Below are 20,752 nucleotides of genomic sequence, written 5' to 3'. Positions count from 1 at the left end.
GAATGCAAATAAAGAAAATTTGGCCATGTAGGACTGCCCAGTCATTAGTCTCGACGAATCCGCGTGCCCCGCGATCGAAAGACCCTGAAGCAATCCCACGTGTGTGGACGGTCTGAATCTATTTCCCTCTTAGGCGCGATTGGATGGTCGAGATCAAACAAGATGAACAACTCAGATTCGTTTCTTCCTTAGGCATGATCGAATGGTCGAGATCAAACAAGATGAACAACTCAGATTCGTTTCTTCCTTAGGCATGATCGAATGGTCAAGATCAAACGTAATGAACGGCGCAAATTAACACGAGATGAGTAAAAATATTTTATATCACACTGAACCCGAACTCTAGCTGCCAGCCTCCTACTGGAGAAGAAGAACCAGTCACCAGAGAAGGGAGCCGATTGCCAACCGTCGCCGCACCGGAGCCACCTCCGACCGTCAAAAAAGGTAAAAATTCTTCTACCCACTCAGAATTCGATTCCAAGCACTACTGTGGCCCAGAAAGGTGGGCAAAACGCGGCATAGCTACCGCAGACAAAATTTATAACCTCCTCCGATGAGCCCTTTTTCATTTCCCGTTTCGTGCAATTTTTCCACCGTTATGTTCACCATTCTATTTTCTACAAGTTGACCGAAGAAAAAATCTCAGCCGCGAAGGTGAGTCGGTGGAGTCGCCGCACCCGTAAAACCCACCACCGATGGATTTTCGTTTTCTGATTTTTTTTTTGCCAAGTAAGGCCCCTTAACGTAGTTTTTCGCATGAATATGTATAAAGGCGGCCGCCGAAATCGGCCAGACCGAGGCAAACCACCACCGCGGGTGGTGGTGCCGTCGCTGGAGCATGGCGGTGCCGCCGTGCCGGAACCCTGAAATTGGTCGGAAAAGATTTTTAACACCGATTTTAGGTTTTTGGAGTAGTTTTAGGTACATGAAGCGTGTTTTAATCTTCGTAAAAAAATTTAGGAAACCCGGGGACTGCTAATAAGCGCAGTAAAAAGTTCGATGTTTCAGACACCAATTTGGGTAAGAATCTTTCACTCTTTTTCCTATTATGGAATTGAAGCTTAATAATCAATAATATGGTATTTTATGAAATTCAGAAAAACTTTGAGAATAATTACAAGTCACTAATGGAGCCGTAACTGGTTAGTTATTTATTTGTCTTGTTTAACTAATTACTTGAATTTACAGCTTTAAATATATGATAATATATTAGAATAGTTAAATGATTCAGTTGTGCTTCCTTGATGCATATATCGCTTGTCTTGCGTGATTTACAATGAATTTGTAAAATTTGAAATTAATATGCAAATAGAAAATTGCTTGGTTATGTGAATTAATGAATGGTTGTCTTACTGGATATCACTGGAGATGGTGAACGGATCAGTTACATAGGGAACCCTACTGTGAATGTTACCTCATACCGGACGGGGTATCGATGGATGGTATTTTTGGTGCTTATACCAGACAGGATATGGGGACGACCCGATTCACCCTCATACCGGACTGGGTATCAAGGGATGATTTTTTTGTGCTCATACCAGACGGGGTATGAGGACGGCCGGTTAGTTGATAAGTTTAGATATTAAGTTCACGCGTAGTGGGACACCCCTATGGGCCCTCAGGGATACCAGTAAGCAAAATAAAAATGAAAAATTGTTGTTCTTACTGACTTGAATATGAGATTACAATGTTATTTGAGTTATTATTTCTATAGGTCGGTTTTAGAAATCTCACAACGGTAAGTATGCAATAAATAGTTTTCCCTATGATAAATGAATTTACTTAAATTAAGAGCTCTATTGATTGTTTTTATGATTTTTACCAACCTTCGATTTCTGTATCGGTGAGTAGTGTGATATTCTTATTGAGCTAATAAAGTTCACCCCATCCCCTATTAACCATTTCAGATCAAGAAGAACAAAATCCATATCCTGATCAATAAGAGGGCTGTGAGTAGATGTTCCCCTAGATCTTATCAAGAGCTAGTGGAGGTTAACCTCCCTACAACATTTATTTACTATTTTCTTATGTTATTACATTTTTTTGTTTTATGAACCGTTATGAAAGAGACATTTCCGTATCCCTATTGGGCATGCTAATTTATCTATAAGGAATGGAAACTCTGACGTTATTACACGCTTTCGTATTTAATTTATGACATTATTTTCATTTAAGTTACGGGTCTTTACACAATGATTATTTTAATAATGACCTAAACAATATATAAAGGTGTCTAAAAAGATTTAAAAGATATACTTTAAGACTTATAGTTTGAAATGTAATTTTTCTACTACATTTTTTTTGGGTATATACTATAAGTTAATTATTTTCTACATCTTCATATATCTACTTAATACAATTACTTTAAGTGAATTTATAGCAAAATTATATTCATAATGTAATTAAAATCAGTACAAGTCATTAACTTAATTAATTTAGATTGATAATATTGAACAATGACAACTTTAAAATTTGATAAAAAAAATCAAATGACCAAAAGGTACTAAAAATCAAAGAACCATAGACTTCTAATAGTAACTTATGATTCAGACGTGTTTATAATTGTTGAAATATATGTATTCTAAATGCTAAGTTTTTCAAAAATAAAACTACATAGTAATAAAAATTAAAAGGAATTATATAATTTCAAAAAGTAAGTTATTAGGTATATTTTATAATAAATAATTGAATATATATTTATAAATAATTAAATTTATATGTTAATAAAATTAAAAATACTAACATATTTTCACGATTAAATATGTAATACATTATTTAGATTAAACATTGTAGAAGACTGAAAGTTTTTTACTAGGGTTTGAAGCAAATGAACAGTCGAGATCGAAAAGCAGAAAATGAAGGGCCAGATGAAGAGCACGCTGGGATTTAGGGCAAGTGGATAGTGAAAATTGAAAGAAGTTATCTGTTGTGGACAGCTGTAGAAGTAGGTTCTGGAATTTATTTTTATTTTGGGTTGTTAAGTATTTTGTTAGGGTTTGTTTTTCTTTCCTTGATCAAAGTATTCCCTCTTTCCCGTGTGTATATAAATGTCCATCTGTATACAATAAATATATACATAAAAATATAGTAAAAATTTATTTATTTCCTTTTTCATGGTATCAGAGCAGTGTCTATACTACGCACTGTTTTTATTAAATTTCTACTGCTAATATACTCTTACAATGGCTAACCCGAACCCAAATACTACTACCGACATGCTGACCCTTCAAAGCTTAGACCAGCCCAGAATGTAGCTGGTCTCTGTAGCTCTTGATGGCCTCTTGGAGCCGAGCCATGATGATTGCTTTGAGAGGTAATGATAAGTTAGCTCTCGTTGATGGCAGATTTGAGAAACTAGTTCCCAACACAGCAGAATATGAATGGTGGCAAAAGGTAGATAGCATGGTAGTGTCCTAGATCCTCAACTCAATGACCAAAGAGCTAGCCAACGCCTTCCTATACACCACATCTGCAAAAAAAATTGTGGGATAAAATTAAAAAAAATGTATAGAGAAAGCAATGGTCCTTTGCTCTATCAATTAAAATGAGAAATTAGTTTCATTACTCAATCAAGTCTTTTGATTGTTGCTTATTTTACAAAATTAAAGAAACTTTGGGATGAACTGAGTTACTTAGGTCCATTATCTGCATGTACCTGCAATGCTGCTAACTTGAATAGTGAAATTGACAGCACAAACAATTTAATTCAATTTTTTATGTGTGTTAATGATACATATGATCATGTGAGAAATTAAATCTTGATTATGGAGCCATTATCCACTGTTAACAAAGCTTACTCAATGGTGCTCAATGTTGAGAAAAAGGAGAAGTGCAAATTAGTAATGCATCTGAAGGAATGCCATTCGTTTTTTATGCCAACTAGAAGGAAACCCTAAGGCCACAAAACTGAAAAAAGGATAAAGACAACAGAATATGCACTTATTGTAAGAACATAGGACACACTGAGGACACATACTTCAAACTCCATGGTTATCCCGAATGATATACAGAACTCAAAGGAAAAAAAGGAAAAGAAAAGGCAAATGTTGTTTCAAATGAAAACTCCACTGACATTAAAGGTGAATCACCTATCACAACATGTTGGAATGCAGAAATAACCAACATTATACAACAAGAAATCAGCAAATACATGAAAAGTCAGGGAGCAAGCACAATGGAGTCAGCAGGATGTGTGGGCTACTCCGGCCCTGTAGGTAAATAATTTAACTGCTACCTTTTACACACCTCAAATGATATAGGTACATGAATAATCGATATGGGTGCAACATCACACATATATCATGATTTTAGCTTGCTTACTAAAACCACTAACTAGAACCCACAATACCCATTTCTTTACTGATGGAACCTTGAGGTACTCAACACATAAAGATACCATAAAATTATGCAATGATTTAACCCGACATGATGTCCTTTAGATATCAAAATTTGCATATAACTTGATTTCTGTCAGAAATTTAACTCAAGCCTCAAATGCCTACGTTTTTTTCTATCCAAACCATTATTTTGTGCAGGATTTGATAACTAATAGAAAATTAAAGAATGGTACAATAAAGGGAGGCCTATACACCCTGAACAAAGACATAAAACCAGAAAAAGCATGCACTGGCCATACCTTGCAACTTTAAAAGACTCGATCACACCTCAATGAACAAGCTACTTCATATTCCCACCATGAATTTTTCAAACGAAATGAAATCACATGTTTGTGAAATATGTCCCTTAGTAAAATAACAACGTTTACCTTTTCCCAAAAGTAGTATTACTACCAATGATGTTTTTGATTAATACATGTTGATCTTTGGGGTCCTTATTCAGTTCAATCTATTTCAGGAGCTTCTTATGTCTTAACTATGGTGGATGACTTTTCTCGAACAACTTGGACCTTTTTATTAAAGAAAAAATCAAATGTGTCAAATGTTTTAAAACAATTTTGCAATTTTGTATCAAATCAGTTTCAAAAAATAATTAAAATTGTTAGAACTGATAATAGTACTGAAGTTGTGAATAAAGACTTTTTTCAAGAAAGAGACATTGTGCATCACATAACTTGTGCTTATACACCACAGCAAAATGGTGTGGTAGAAAGGAAGCATAAACATCTTTTATAAGTTGCTAGAGCACTAATGTTTAAGTCAAATTTGTCAAAAAATTTTTGGGGAGAATCCATTCTTATGGCTACATATACAATAAATATCTTGCCAAGCTTAGTCTTAAAATAGAAAACACCACCTTATGAAATCTTACATAAAAAACAATCAGATTATTCTCTTTTAAAAACATTCGATTGTTTATATTTTGCTACAAACGTATACCCTCAACAGACAAAATTTGATGCACAAGCTTTAAAATATATTTTTTTGGGGTATGAAGTTGGTGTCAAAGCATACAAATTATATGAAATTTCAAACAAAAAGTTATTCGTGTCAAGAGATATCATATTTCATGAACATATTTACCCATATCAAACACAGCCAGCACAAATCAATAATCAAGATATACCATTACCAATACCCAATGTAACCATATCAGACACCAATGAAGACCAATTACATAACAGAAGAGAAGTTGCCTTACCTGAACCTAGATTTCAAGAACCAAAAATTCGAAGGAGTACTAGGGTGAAAATCAGGCCTTCCAAGATGGAGGATTTTGTGGCACACATGACCGAAACACCATCTTCAGACCCTCTTTTCTTTATGTCAACCCCACCTGCATACAATCATGACTATATCAATTTTATTACACATGTCTCGGTTACACAAGAACCAAAATCATATGAGGTTGCTAAGAAGGACAGTAGATGGATTAAAGCTATGCAGGTCGAACTAGTTGTACTAGAGAAAAATAAAACGTGGGAACTAATCTTGTTGTCTAAAGAAAAAAAAAACAATTGACTCAAAGTGGTGTACCAAATTAAACACAACCCAGACGAAATAGTAGACAAATACAAAGCGAGGCTCATCGCCAAGGGCTACAACCAAGAATTTGGAGTCTACTACCATGACAATTTCTCATTAGTGGCCAAAATGGTAACTGTCCGGTTACTTCTTACCATAGCAGCTGCCAATGGTTGGCCTATCCATCAATTGGACGTAAATAATGCATACCTACATGGTTACATAGAGGAAAAACTATACCTAAAACCTCCAAATGGCTACACTAAAGTAAGCAAAGGCCAAGTCTGCCGCTCAATTAAAAGTTTATATGGGCTACAGCAAGCTGGACGTCAATGGAATAAAGAGTTCACTTTAAAATTTCATTCCATTGGTTTTACCAAATTTGAAGTAGACCATTGTCTATTTACAAAAAGAAGTGAAGAAAATTACCTTGTAATAATCTTTTACGTCGATGACTTTCTTATCACAAGGTAAGATAAGAAAGAAATTAGCAAAGTCAAAAGAGCGTTGAATGAGGCATTCACAGTGAAAGAACTGGGACAAGCACAATACTTTCTTCTGTTGAAATAACTATGTCAAAAAGAGGAATTTACATCAAGCAACGAAAATATATTAAAGACATGCTACAAGATACAGACATGCAAGAGGCAAAAGGAAGTCACTTTCCTTTACCAACGGGGCTGAAATTAAACACAGAAGATGGAGAAATCTTATCGAACCCAGAAAAATGCAGACACTTGATCGGAAGGCTACTTTATCTCAACTTTACCAGACCAGAAATCTCTTACTCCACTTAGTACTTGAGCCAATTCATGATACAACCCAAGAAGTAGCACTTAGATGCCGCACTCCATCTTGTCAGATACCTAAAACAGTACCTAGAGCAACTACAAGATTCAGGCTTTTTGCGACTCGGACTGGGCATCATGCCTGATGACTCGTAAATCCACCACAGGTTTTTGCGTTTTCCTTGGGCCATCGATGATATCCTGAAAAAAAAAAACTACAGTCAGTAAATCATCTGCAGAAGCCGAATATAGAAGCATGTCTTCAACCGTGTGTAAGTTGTATTGGATTACCTATCTACTCAAGGACTTCATGATCTCACCTTCTTTGCCTATCATATTACACTGTGACAATAAAGCCACGGAGCACATCGCAGCAAACCCTGTGTTTCATGAGCGAACAAAACACCTTGACATAGATTGCCATATCGTTCGCAACCAAATCCTAAGTGATTTTATAAAAACAGAGCATGTTACTTCGAAAGAGAAACTTACAGACCTACTCACAAAACCACTAGGCACAGCAGCCCACCACCGTCTTCTTTTCAAGATGAAACACTTATGAGGCAGATTCAAGCACATATCGATTTGAGGAGATTGGGAGTTTAGAGAAACAGAACTACAAGCGTGTTTCACCTTGAGGAGCAGCTGTAAAAAATTGAAAGTTTTCTACTAGGGTTTGAAGCAAATGAACGGTCGAGATCAAAAAGCAGAAAATAAAGGGTCAGATGAAGAGCACACTGAGATGTAGGGCAAGTGAATGGTGGAAATTGAAAGATGTCATCTATTGTGGACAGCTGTAAAAGTAGGTTCTGGAATTTATTTTTGTTTTGGGTTGTTAAGTATTTTGTTAGGTTTATTTTTCTTTTCTCGATCAGAGTATTCCCTCTTCCCCGTGTGTATATAAATGTCCATCTGTACACAATAAACATATACACAAAAATATGGTAAAAATTTATTCATTGCCTTTTTCAAACATAATTTTAAAATTGCCAAAATTATAAAATACTTGGAAAACTTATAAGCATATATACCAGAATCAAAATAAAGAAAAAATTAAAAAGTCTCAATTACAAAAATAGTCTGATACCTCTAATTCCTTTTTCATTTTGATTTTCAATCTGTCAATTGCTGCAATCAAGTATCTAATTTTTTACTATATTTTCAAAATTAATACTTCATTTTCTTATCCATTAAAATAAACATATATTTAAAACTAAATTAAATTTTAACTGAAAATATATTAATTTATATAAATAATATATCTGTCAAGTGGTAATAATGTATATATATTTTGAAAATTTAGAGACTGAATTAAAAAATAAATAAAAATTAACATTTTATTGGAATTAAATTTTAATTAAAAAATATATCTACCCATACAAGAAGCTTAAAATTTAGTCAGGTAATTAATTATTGGTAAAAAAACACGAGAGCATTACGCGAAGGCATTACTGCACTATTATGAGAGACCCGATTACTTGGAACACGTCGAGTTTTCATCCTTCAGCCAATAGAAAAACGCCACGTCATAGTCCTGCCTGGCGATAAATACAGACAGGATTTTGACTGAAATGATTAAAACGCCCATAAGATGATTCATCACGTGTCATGACTCTGGAAGGTTATTTTAGTAATTTAATTATTTATATTAATATAAATATAAGCCAACACAGTTGTTTTACTCGTTAAGGTGGTATAAATAGAATCGCTCTGTTCTCGTGCCGTGTTTTTTTTTTTTATTTTTTTTATTTTTTTCGCATATTAATTTTTTGTTTGATCGCGTAAATAGGGAGGACTTGAATTGAAAATCGAAATCGAAAGACATTGTTCGTCTTTATCTCAGTTTGTTGGAACCACAATCTCCTGTACTATCACCATGGCTGCACCGTTTTTCTCTACACCTTTTCAGCCTTATGTATACCAGGTACTCTCCTTACTTCCCACGATGAATTTAGTTTTCCCTTTTATTCTCTCTACTTGCTGTTTGGTTGATCAGAAAATTGAGTGGAACTTAAACAACAATTGCTTTTTTAAAAAGGTCGTTTTACGTGTTTTTGATAATGAATTTACTCTGCAAGTAATTTGATTTATTCTTTTAATAATTTCATTTGTTGTGTTAAGTGTTAGCTGGCTGAATTTGGGGTTTTGTTCTCATTTTGGCGTTTGATTGTCTGTGCATTGCTGAAGATCGACTTTTGTTGGTCTGCTGGCTAGGGTTTAACCTGGTGGAAGTCGATGTTCTGTCGTATCCGCAAAATTTGATATCAGTGCGCATACATTTTAGTGCTTTCTGTTGATTGCTAGTTGTGTTTCTATAGAGCGCATGGGATGCTGTCCCTCAGGACTTTCAACTACTCTGAATGACCAAACACGAAATCATATAATCAACTTGTATGGGCAATATGCGTGGGGCCTACTTCCTCTTCTCAGGGTCTTGTATGTCCCGAAAAGAAAGTATAGCATAGAGGAATGAGTCTTCTTTTTTGTCATGTAGTAAGTGATAGAAGAGGTGAGGATGAAGAGAAGAGAGAGGAAATACAGTTTTACACAATGTAGTAAGTGATAAACAAAAAATGAAGATGAAGAGAAGATAGAGGAAACAGTTATATTCCTCAACTTTTATACTTCAAATGGATTACAGCCACGTGGAAGGGAATGGTAGTTCATTAGTATGCATTTTATCAAATTCCATAAATGATAATTTACTAGTATGCCTACTGTGAAATTTAACAAAGTTGATATGCCCACGTTTATGGTATATGGCCGCAAATCCTGCCACTAAATTAAAATTCTCTAGCAGATCTCATTTATTTCAGGGTGTTTCCTCCATATGTGAACATTGGAACTGCTACAGTTGCATGCCATGTGAGTAAGAGACACCAAGATGCACTAAATATTTGTGTTTTCAAGAGCATATCCTTCTAGGTTGACCTTGTGCTGTTTTAAGACATTGGCACGTGGTCTTTTACATGTGTGATCACTTGATCATTGTCAATTGAGTTATCCAATCATGTGGTAGAAGGTAAAGTTCTCAAATGCTGGACGTGAATTTGTGATGTGCATGTATTCTTTTGGTTAATTCCTTGAAATCTGGTGTGCTTCTAAGGTAGTCATAATGACTAATAATATCTTGCTCTTTTGATCTCGATTTGTGACTTAATTTCCTTAAGCATTTTATTCCAAATACATTCATGACTCTGTTGATTTCGGAGCCCTTTGTCACCTCCTTGCTTTCCAATTTTTTCATATTTCTTTGGAGGATGACCGCTTATTATTCAGAACTATCAAGCCATCCTACTTAAATTTTATGGATAAATTCCACGTATATGTTTTGGTTCTATTCTTTTGGGTCGTAACTTACTATCTTTCGATGACATTGGAGCTGTTATCGATATTCTCCTAGATATGTAATACTTTGTATATGGGCGGTATCCCTTTGGTGCCCTTTTTTGATACATCTACTAACTTGTATCTCAAAAAAAAAAAAAAAATTCCACGTATATCCCTGGATTTGCCCATATTTCAGCCTAATCGGCAATTTTGTGGAAAAAAACACCACAGTTCTGCCGTTTAAGAGCTGTTGCTGGTAAATACATGTGCATTTGCCTGAGTTGTTACTTTCATCTCTAGTGACTTGTAATTTTGTTTTGGTCTTTCCATAAAAAAGCAAATTTTGGGTTTCTAGTGTGACGGAGGCTCCTTATGTGATCTAACATATATAGTGATCAATATTATTTCTTCCTTTTTTGATGTCTCTATAACCCTTCAAAGCCCAGTATTTACCCTCAATAAAGCTGGTCGCTATGGAACACAAGCCAATCAAGGAAAGGTTACATGATTAGTAGACTGAGTAAAGATAGCAGTTATTAGAAAATCCACTTTCTTTTCTTCAAATTATCAATAGTTTCTATCTATCATTTTGATTAAAAAGAAAAAGATGCAATTTTCCCCAATTTTCCCCGATTTATTTTTTTTATGTAAAAAGTGTAAAATATGTATTAACATGGTATCAAAAGAACGGGGGTACCACCCATGTTCAAAAGCATTTACATAAAAATTAATATGTTAATGACATCCCCAAAATCCACATCATTGGTGATATCATGACTTAGCATAATCGATCTGAATAAATGTATCCACTTTTCTATTAGTCTATTAATACTACTCTCAGCGCTATTAAAAGCTCTCCTATTTTTCTCTCTCCAAATGCCCTAAAAACAGTTAAAGGAATGATATTTTTCATATTTCTTTTTACATAAAAACCATCCCAAGCCCAAATCTCCCTCCCGACTGAACCCGAGATGATTCGGTTAATCCCTAATAAACCATAAATTTTACACCATAAATTATAAGCAGTAGGACACCATAAAAGTAGGTGGTTACACGTCTCCTCAGCCTTAAGACAGCTATAACAACCGTTAACAATGATCCTGCCCATGTTTTTCAATCCGTCCAGAGTTAAAATTCTTTCCCAGCGATTTTCCTCAACTCATCTCCCAAGCAAATGAAAGATGACTTTTTTTTCTTGAGAAGGACTAATTTGTTCAAAATTCTTTGCAAGGATTGTTCCTCAGTCAACTGTTCCAGGGATCTTGAAAAAGAATTTGTCATTAAAATGCACATCTGGATGCAACATCATATCACTTTGTCCACCAACTCCAAGTTCTCCCTGCACCATGTTAGACTTTAGAAAAACTACTAACATAATTGAAGTCTCAATCTTGCACAATTTGCTATAAAGGCATTTCCCAAACGATGACCTCGTAGCAAAGGAAAGGCAAGAGCTTATGCAGCATTCTTGTTACTACCTTATGCAGGAAAATTGGGACGTCATATGCTCATTCTCTACGTTCTCCTGCCAAAGAGAAACTGAGCTGCCATTTCCCATCACAAAACTGAAACTGGGGTCAAAATCCTTCCATCTTATTTTGATACTCTTCAAACGGCTAATCCAAAAACACGTTTGGCCCTTCATTTCGAAAGATCTCTGATTCAGATCTTAGCAATAGAATTTAACCAATGCAATTTTCCTCTCAATTACTTAAGTAAGAGTGATACAACTTTTGAATGAACTTTCTGGTTATTCAGGTGGTTGATTATGTCATTGGATTTACTGATTTAACACTCGGTACTGCCTAATTTGAAGTAATTAGACTTGTTGATAATATTTTTTTACATGAACTTTTTAGCCTCTTATATGTGGTTAGTAAACCGTGTCATTAGCTGTGATTGTACTCAAAATGCTCCTCTACAAGATGCTTGTACTGCATATTGGTACATTCTCCTAGTTTTAAGTTCATTCTTGTTCCTTCTCTAGAGTTTGGTTTGATTGTTTATGTGGCAAATATTCCTGTTGCTGCATAATCTTATGAACGATAATGTGATGCAGAGTCCCCAGGACAATGTTATACCTTTTCAGATTTTGGGTGGTGAAGCTCAGGTGGTTCAGGTAGATATATGATTTTCTGTATTCCTTTGTATGACCACGCTCCTTTTTTGCCAAAAGAAAGAAGTTTATTGTTTTACCAAACGGCAGACTACATCCTGTTTTTTTCTGTGGTTTCTCCTTGCATTCTCAGATAATGTTAAAGCCACAAGAAAAGGTTATTGCTAAGCCTGGTAAGTTTCAGTTCTCTACGTGGATAATGTAATTCATTATTAGCTTTCAGGAGTTCTCCTTTATGTAGTCTGTTTAAGTGGCTTATTCTTTTTCGCACAGCAGCCAAATGAAGAAGACATTTATGTTTAAATCATGAATGCTTCTTTTGGTAAGCCCTAAAGGGCATGTAGTATGGAGAACGAAGGGATTGAACCCTCGTCATTAACAGCCCAGTGAGAAGCATTCTGCCACTGTGCTAGAGTGCTTGGACATTTTATTCTTGAATCTAAGGACTGTAAAATTTTTCATACTCACATGTGCTTTCAACTGATACGTTTGTACATTTTAGGTTCCCTATGCTTCATGTCAGGGTCCATTGAAATGGAAAACACTTACATCCCTGAAAATGAAGTAGGAGTTTGGCATTGGCTTTTTGGAAAGAGCATTGTTAATGTAGGATTTCGAAACCCTGGTCCAAATGATGGCTTTGTTGGAATTGCTGCACCTTCTTTGGCGAGGATTCTTCCAGTTTGTGCTTCAAAACTTAGCAAGTTTAATTGGTGTATTTGTTTTATATTTCCTATGTAGCCGAGCTAATGGTTGGGTTTTCTGTTACATGCCTTGTTCACACTGATTTTACAGATTGATTTGGCAATGTTTGGCGGGGAGATTATCTGCCAGGTTGGCCAACATACTTCATATTGTAGCTCGCTTTAAATATTCTATCAATCTTGTAACTATGAATTCTTCAAAATATTCTGCAATTGATTAATTCATTTCTACAAATAATTTCATCTGCTATTCCCTTTTCTGTTTTATTCTTGCGTGACCTAGTCTTCTGCAGTTTTGTAATTCATTTTTTTGAAGTATAAATAATTTCCCTTTTGTGCTCCTTTACTTTTCTACTCTTATATAACCTTGTCAAACTGTTTTACAGCCAGATGCTTTTCTCTGTTCAGTCAATGATGTAAAGGTCAGTAATACAGTGGACCAGAGGGCAAGAAATGTGGCTGTTGGTGCAGAGGTAATACTTATTAGTGTTATTCCTCTTTCTTTCTTTTTTTTTTCAGTTGTCCTCACTCCTATGACATTGGACCGTTAGAAACTGGTTTTTATATAAAATCTGTCTCCACTTTGTTTGCTAAACCTTTGATATTGTGTATCTTGCATACTTGTTGGGCATGTTAATAACAGGGATTTCTAAGGCAGAAGCTAACTGGGCAGGGGCTCGCGTTTATTCTTGCTGGTGGATCTGGTATGGACTTTGGATCTTTTGATTTTATTCAAAGAACTGAATAGAGAGTATAGAGATTTAAATAGACTGGCTTAGGTAAATGAGCACTGGGCTTAACCCACCAAGGTAGCCAAAACCTAGATAAGGCATGGACGGATTGGTATTATTATATTCCAGTTGCATGGCCTTAAGAATTCAAGCAGACTTAATCACTTTCCTGTAATCTACTTTAGATTAGAACAGGTTTTCCTACCTACGTTTAAGCTATTGCCTATCAGCCCATCCTGCTTTTATTGCCTATTTTTAACATTTCACAACTGATTCTTGAGTGTCTATATCCTGCATAGATTTCTCTTTTCTTTTAGTAAGAATGTAAAGCTGCATTTGGTACATGAGAATATATTCTAGTCTTTATTTTTTATACACATATATGTATTTTATACATGAAAATGTTGGAATATGTGAATGCTAGTGGATGGTGTTAAAATATAAACTAAAAAACAGTTTTCATGAAAACAGTAGAAGCAACTTTTTTGTTGTTTTTACTTTTATTTTTCAGTACTGTTTTCATTTCTATGCATGTTTTTGTGAATAAATATATACTTATATAGGAAATGAATATCTGAAAATGTTTCATATACCAAATGAAATCTAAAATTCCTAGTATTTTCCTCACTTAGCCTGATTACATAAACTTCTCTGGTTTGCTTCTTTTTGCTAGTTGTGCAGAAAAATCTTGAGGTGGGTGAGATATTGGCTGTTGACGTTTCTTGCATTGTTGGTCTTACTACTTCGGTCAATGTCCAAATCAAATACAATGGTCCCTTGAGAAGGGCAGTCTTTGGAGTACGTTGGTTTCTTTTCTTTTCTTGTTTGCTTTCTTTCATCAAGAACTTTTATCTGTCAGTTGAAGCCCAAGATTTTCTATGAATTACATAGTTGTTTAATACGTAATGTGAAGAATGACAAACTTGAGCTGATTGGTCAAGGTACCCACCATTGACTGAATGAGCTGGCTTCAAGATTTTAAACATAACTCAATGAGGGCCTGGTTTCCGGATTTAATTGCGTTGCAGCCATGTTGATACAATACAGGACCCCTGATTGTTGGTCCTGCCTTTTTTTCATGCTCGTATCTTGCTAGTATCTGTACACATATTTCTTGGATATGGTTTCTTGGAATCATTTCCACTGATTGCAGCTGTGGAATTGCAGGGTGATAACCTAGTGACAGCTGTTTTAACTGGACCTGGCATTGTCTTCATTCAGAGTTTGCCCTTTCAGCGATTTTCTCAGCGGATTGCTAGGTAATATCTACATTCAGATTTGCTGGAAAATTAATAAGATTCTCTTTTTTTCCTCTTAAATCTGCGTCTTGTTTGCATATTTAGTTATCTCCCTATGATGGAAGGATCTTTTGTTTCCTGGTTTTTGCAGGGCTGTGACATCCCCAAACATGAGGGAAAATCCAAAGTTCTTTATTCAAATAGCCCTTTTCTTTTTTCTTGCATATGTTGTGATTGTATCCTCGTTAATCTTGACTGATGTATGAAGGTTAAATTTTCGATTCATTTTTCCCCTTTTAGATACAGCAGTCCAGTATCATATCCACCTTAGCAATTGGTTGGTTGTTTACTATCTGATTTTGTCATGATCAGATAAATAGAAACAAAGATTTTTGTATAAACCAGTTAGTTTGAAATGTTTTATTCGTTGTACGTTGCTAATTGTTGGAAAAATAAGAAAATGTCGGATTAATTCTATAAAATCACTTTATAGTAATTCTGTAATTTATGGACGGAAGAGATCATCTAAAACCGTTGTTGATATGGTTTCTGCTAAACTCCAAGGATGGCCAACTAATCGTCAGAACTTGGTGGGTTGATCCACTCTTATTAAGTTGTTCTCTCTGCCATTCTGGCTTAAACCGTGCAAAAATGCTTTCTTAAAAGTGTTTGTGACTCAGTAGACCGACTGATTAGAATTTTTTTTCAGAAGAATCGTCCAAATCCTCAGAAAACCCATTCGGTTATTTGGTCCACTGTTTTCTTGGACCAACAGAATGGAGGAAGGCATCGGTAGTGCGAGGGAGATTAATGAAATTGGGCTTGAAATTTCTGAAAAACTAGGCGAACCAATTGCTGTCATCCAAGCAAAATCTGCCTTCTGTAGATTATAAACGTTTTTTACATAACAGCTGATAGAAATAGTGGTCATATTTGGAAGGGTATTTAGCAAACTACTGGGCTTATTCCCGAGCACCTAAGATGTCGTGTCGGATTTGGGGATAAGATCCTTTTCTAGCACATCACTTGGTTGGATGACAGGAGAGGTCTTTCCCGGGTATCAAAGTTCATGAAGAGGATGATAAACTGATAACCATCAATGATGATTAATCAATAGAATCTGCGTCGTTTGCAGTCTGAGTTACTTGATGACCAACAAACAGAAATGGAAAATTTTGTTATAACAGGATTTGTATGAGGAATGCAATGTGTGGGAGTGAAGAACCTAGTTGACTGATAGTTAGAACGCTGTGCAAAATTCATTAATACAAATACAAGTTAAAAAACAATGATAAATGAATTAAAGTTAATAAAAACAGTATGGTCTCAAAATATAATATTATTGTGAATGATGAGGTCAAACTGACATTTTATATGGCCACTGGAGTAAGAGTAACAAAACTATATTACAAAAACCATACTTTAATAAAAATATCACATAATATATATATAAATATATATATTCATATCTTTAAAATAAAGCAAGGCTAGAAACCTACAAGTCATCCTAAACTAATGCTTATGATATTATTGGCCACTCTGTATTGGCACGTTCCACTTACCTTATCGAGGCATCAAAATAGTCCTTTCCACTTACCTTGTCGAGGCATCAAAATAGTCCTTTAAAGATCCATACAAATTTTATCCCCATGATTTTTTAAGACAACTGAACTATGAGTTTTCAGTTCCATAAATGGACTTTTCTATCCATGCAATCTAAACAGTCATGACAATATTGAATGAACAAGGATGGTATTTGCTAAAATCATCAACTTAATCTTCAGTCATTCTGGATAATCTTCCTATAGCCTCTCTTTCCTTTCCTGCGTCTGTGATGGCCAGCATTGTTATCATCACTTCCCTCCGAATTCATTTGCTGCATGATACCTGAGTTCTTACTGTGCCCATGCTTGTGCTTATCCTTGTGAACTCGGTGAAGATAATAATAGTAATCAGTTTCCCTTTCCAAATGGCTTTTATGCCTGCGCCCACTGTGAATCCTATTTCGCTTGTGATGGTGCTCATGCCTTCGGCGTCTGGTTCCTGGATGATCATGTTCTCTAAAATGAATTTGGTGATGATGACCAACATCGAACTTTTCCGTATCTCTGATCCTCTGATTATTGCCACAACAATGATCTTCCCACGAGTCATAAAGAGGATCAAAGACGCCCTTTTGATGTAGAAGCCACAATAGCACAAGCACTGCATTAGTTCAAAAGAAAAGTAAACTAATTAAATGCACTCCAGAATTCTCCAAAAATCATCCATTTCTTTGTGCCAACTTCGAAAATTTAAAAAAAAAAACAAAAGATTTTACCTGTTGGGAGGATGGCCAAGAGTAGCCCAAACATCACTACCCAACTCATACATATGTATTGTATATGGCAACCGAAGTCAAAGAAACTAGAGCATTTACTCCTGAGCACACAAAAAATAATAAAATGTCAGTAGCATTTGCTCCATATGCAGACGGGAAAACAAAAGGTTGATTGGTGTATGAAATGTTGAGATATTAAACTTCTCCACAGGAACTATATATTTAGCATCAATATGCATGCAGATGGAAAAGAAAATGTCGAGATTGGTGTTTGAATTACGATAGGGATTCATGTGTAAGGTACATGGAAAATGAGATTGGCAATTGTAATATGGAAAATATTCCTGTCTTAGTTATAAGGAAAATATAACTCAATACGAGTATCCTGTGATCTATATGTGGAAACAGTTGGGACAAACAGAGAAGCTACAGATTTCAGCAGTCTTTCTCTTAAGTGAACTTTAGCTGATGCTTACAAACGCACGTAGGTGACAAGAATTTGGCACCATATATGTTATTAGACTTCTAGGTTTCCATAACAGATATATGAGGCACTTCCAGTACACAAGATATAGGCATAGCACAAAACAAAGTGTCAACAAATATATGAACCTGAATGAAATTCAATTCTGACTTATTTGTTAAAGTAACTTGATAGGGGATTCATGGATCTGTCATTCCCATTCATTTGGAATTAATGACAACAGAAAGTATATAAAGCTGAACAGAACCAAGCATAAGATTTCTTCTATATGAGAGTAATTATTATTTTTTAAACAGAAGTCATCCATTTCGAATAAGTTTACAAGCAGAAATTTCCCTCAAGAAATAATAAGGTGCTCTCTACTTTGCTTTCTTCACTGAGTATAAACAGAAGTTACATCCAATCATTTAATTGCCTAAAAAAAAGCATATATTCACAGCCTGTATATGTGTGAATGCAAAAGCTCAAATCAATTTCTTGTGAGAAAGGCTGAAAGAAACAGGAAAGATTTAACATAGAAAAATAATTCTTTGCCATCCATATAAAACTCAGATCAGGCAATAGTCTCATCTCTCTATATATTCATAAGAGAAAATACCTGCAACTCTTTCCAGTGATGAAGTCCACCAAACCTTCCCATAAATTCTTCCAAATGCTTCTGATTGACTCGAAGAAACCATTTGCACTGGTCTTTGGTGGTTGAAAGGGAGTAATCTGCCAAAAAGAAATCAATATTTAAATTTTTCATTGAGTTCATAAAAGTGGAATAAAGGGTAACTCATGAGCATCACCTTTGTTTTTATGTTATTGATTGAGGTACCAGCTAATTCTTAACCAGTGTCAATATTTAGAGGTTGAAAGGAAGCAAATTCATTCACTAGGCTATGTTTAAAGAGTCAATAGACCTAAAAAAAATTTATCATTTCCAAGAAAAAATACCATACAACTCTTTTACATGAGTAAACTTGCACTAACTGGTGAACGACTAATTCTTTTCATCATACAAGTGGACCTAAGTAGGGACCTCACTCCTCCATAGTCTATGTACACACGATAGGCAGCCAACAAATTCAACTGATACATAAGGGCACAAATATCTAGAATCCTTTCTTTATAAGAATAGTTTAAACCCCTTTCCCCCACCCAAGATGGTGGAAAAAAGAGATGCTTGAGCTCTGTTTAGAACATTAAGATATTTTTAATTTTTATTTTCTAAATATATCAAAAAATTTAAACAAAAACATTTATAGTTTTATGAATTACTTCTTTTCTTTTATTTTCTAAAAATAATTTTTAACCACACAATTTTTTTATATCTAAATACAAGTATAAATATTAAAACAATAAAATATCTTCATGTACCAAGTGGATCAATTTTTTTTCAGTATCTAAAGAGAACACAGATTATGCCTATTTATATAGATTTAGCATTACTCCACACAAACTTTCTTATCATAGCAATATAATTTGTATTCTCAATTCTTGCTACATTTCTCCCTCCTTCAATTTCCATCTATATCAGACCTAAACATTAAGACACAGGGGCTCTTGCTTAAACATGTATGGACAGGTGAAACAATTATTTTAATGTGATATCCCACTTCTACATTGAAAAAATATGTGATTATTGATCACCATAAAAGGACTAAAATCAAGTATCAATAACTTGATTTTGAGCTTTTGAGAGCCGGTGGTTGGATCCAAAAAGTCACCAAGTTAGTGGTACCTGGGTCGAGGGTATTACATTTAAAGTGAGTATATTTCAACAATAAAAGATATGATGCAGAACCAACAAAAGAAAACAAACATGTCGCAAAATTTTACACTAAAAGGAATAAGAAGATTTCATTTTCTTTTGTAGTTTCGGAAAATTTTACAATAAAAGGAAAAAGGAAGATTTAATTTTCTTTTCCTAAGTAGTCTCCAATTTCTTTCCGTTTAGCTTTTTTCCTATTATTTAGATTTTTTATTTTAATTGCTATAAATATAGTATCCTATTTTAGTTGCTCAGTTTACTATTCATAATTACTATTTAGATATTGAGATATTGTTTTGATTATTTAAATTCGAGATCTTTAATTTTGGTTGTTAATGAAATTCTTCTAACTTTTGTCTTCAAACTCTCGTTTTCCTAAATAAGTGAGTATTAGTGCCTAAATTCATTTCACACGCTTCTTTAAGTTACTCAGCAACCCACTTCCAAAAAACACAACCCATACTTCCCAAAATGGTCTCTCTTTCTTCACAAAGCCAAAAAGTAAAAAGCAGAAAAATCCTAAAATTCTAAAACAACCATCAACAAGATAGTTGACAACAACTGTCGATTAAAGCATTCTCCGGCCACTGCGTAGAGGTGGTTGACACTGTTCCTTTCTTTGGCTCCAGAGAATCTAATCTAGCCCACCAAATTTAAACACTCACTGTTGCCTTGTCGAAACTCCTTTTCCAAATTCCTCCTTTTCAGCCACGATGAGTAACACCAACACCAGATCTGAGATAATGCATCCCATGGAGCTCCCCACTAGATCTGAGACTAGCTCTTTTTTGCTGGTTGATAATATCAAGAAGTAATATTTATCCATCCACAAAGTTAATTTAAGAATTAACATGTTGGATTGATGAAAGAAAAAATAAATACGATGCTATTAGTATTATGGCGTCATGTTGTAAAGGGCTTGAAAGATGGCTTATGGACATCAGTTATATGCTTACTAATCCTAATTATTCAACTAGTGAGCTTCTTCGACTCTTGGACCAACTTGAGTATCGTCTCTCAAATGTATATTAAGAGTCATCTAAGTCAATGTGAGATGCACATTGTCCATTATTAAAAACATTGATCGGTGATCAACTTCTCAAGCACTTAAACATCTTTGTTATAGTTAAAGTTGCTTACTGCATATGTGAGCTAAGTAGAATAATTACACCAAATGTTCCTCATGATGACAGACAGATAAGAAAGATTTTTGAATTAATTTTTTCTATATTTAAATTACTAAGTGACTATACAAGGCATCACATGTTAGTGATATCTTTATTCTTGAAATAATTAGAAAAACTAAGCTATATCTGGTGATATTGAACCTTGATTGAGAATGATTAATTAAAGAAATATTCCAG

The 20,752-nt window shown here is 34.7% G+C and overlaps 2 protein-coding genes across 3 annotated transcripts in view; one reads left to right on the top strand and one right to left on the bottom strand.

The window, feature by feature from the left end:
* Window positions 1-8,402: 8,402 nt before the first annotated feature.
* LOC110817608 (uncharacterized) lies at window positions 8,403-15,269 on the top strand. Its single transcript, XM_088217666.1, has 10 exons — window positions 8,403-8,633; window positions 12,099-12,158; window positions 12,289-12,328; window positions 12,658-12,836; window positions 12,951-12,989; window positions 13,246-13,332; window positions 13,503-13,563; window positions 14,264-14,388; window positions 14,758-14,849; window positions 14,980-15,269. The coding sequence occupies exons 1-10, from the start codon at window positions 8,586-8,588 to the stop codon at window positions 15,092-15,094; spliced, it is 846 nt and encodes a 281-aa protein (XP_088073792.1). The 5' UTR covers window positions 8,403-8,585; the 3' UTR covers window positions 15,095-15,269.
* Window positions 15,270-16,234: 965 nt separating this feature from the next.
* HAP2 (hapless 2) overlaps window positions 16,235-20,752 on the bottom strand; it is a 34,102-nt gene continuing 29,584 nt past the window's right edge. For both annotated transcript variants that reach the window (XM_088217664.1, XM_088217665.1), the window contains exons 16-18: window positions 18,231-18,346; window positions 17,149-17,249; window positions 16,235-17,033 (exon numbers count right to left, since the gene is read on the bottom strand). In XM_088217664.1, the coding sequence (XP_088073790.1) occupies window positions 16,609-17,033; window positions 17,149-17,249; window positions 18,231-18,346 (642 nt within the window). In that variant the 3' untranslated portion in view covers window positions 16,235-16,608. The remainder of the gene's footprint in view (window positions 17,034-17,148; window positions 17,250-18,230; window positions 18,347-20,752) is intronic.

This window comes from Carica papaya, chromosome 4 (genome assembly GCF_054855325.1).
Source record: "Carica papaya isolate Zhongbai chromosome 4, ASM5485532v1, whole genome shotgun sequence".
Lineage (NCBI taxonomy): Eukaryota > Viridiplantae > Streptophyta > Magnoliopsida > Brassicales > Caricaceae > Carica > Carica papaya.
This window is presented reverse-complemented; position numbering and strand designations above follow the sequence as displayed.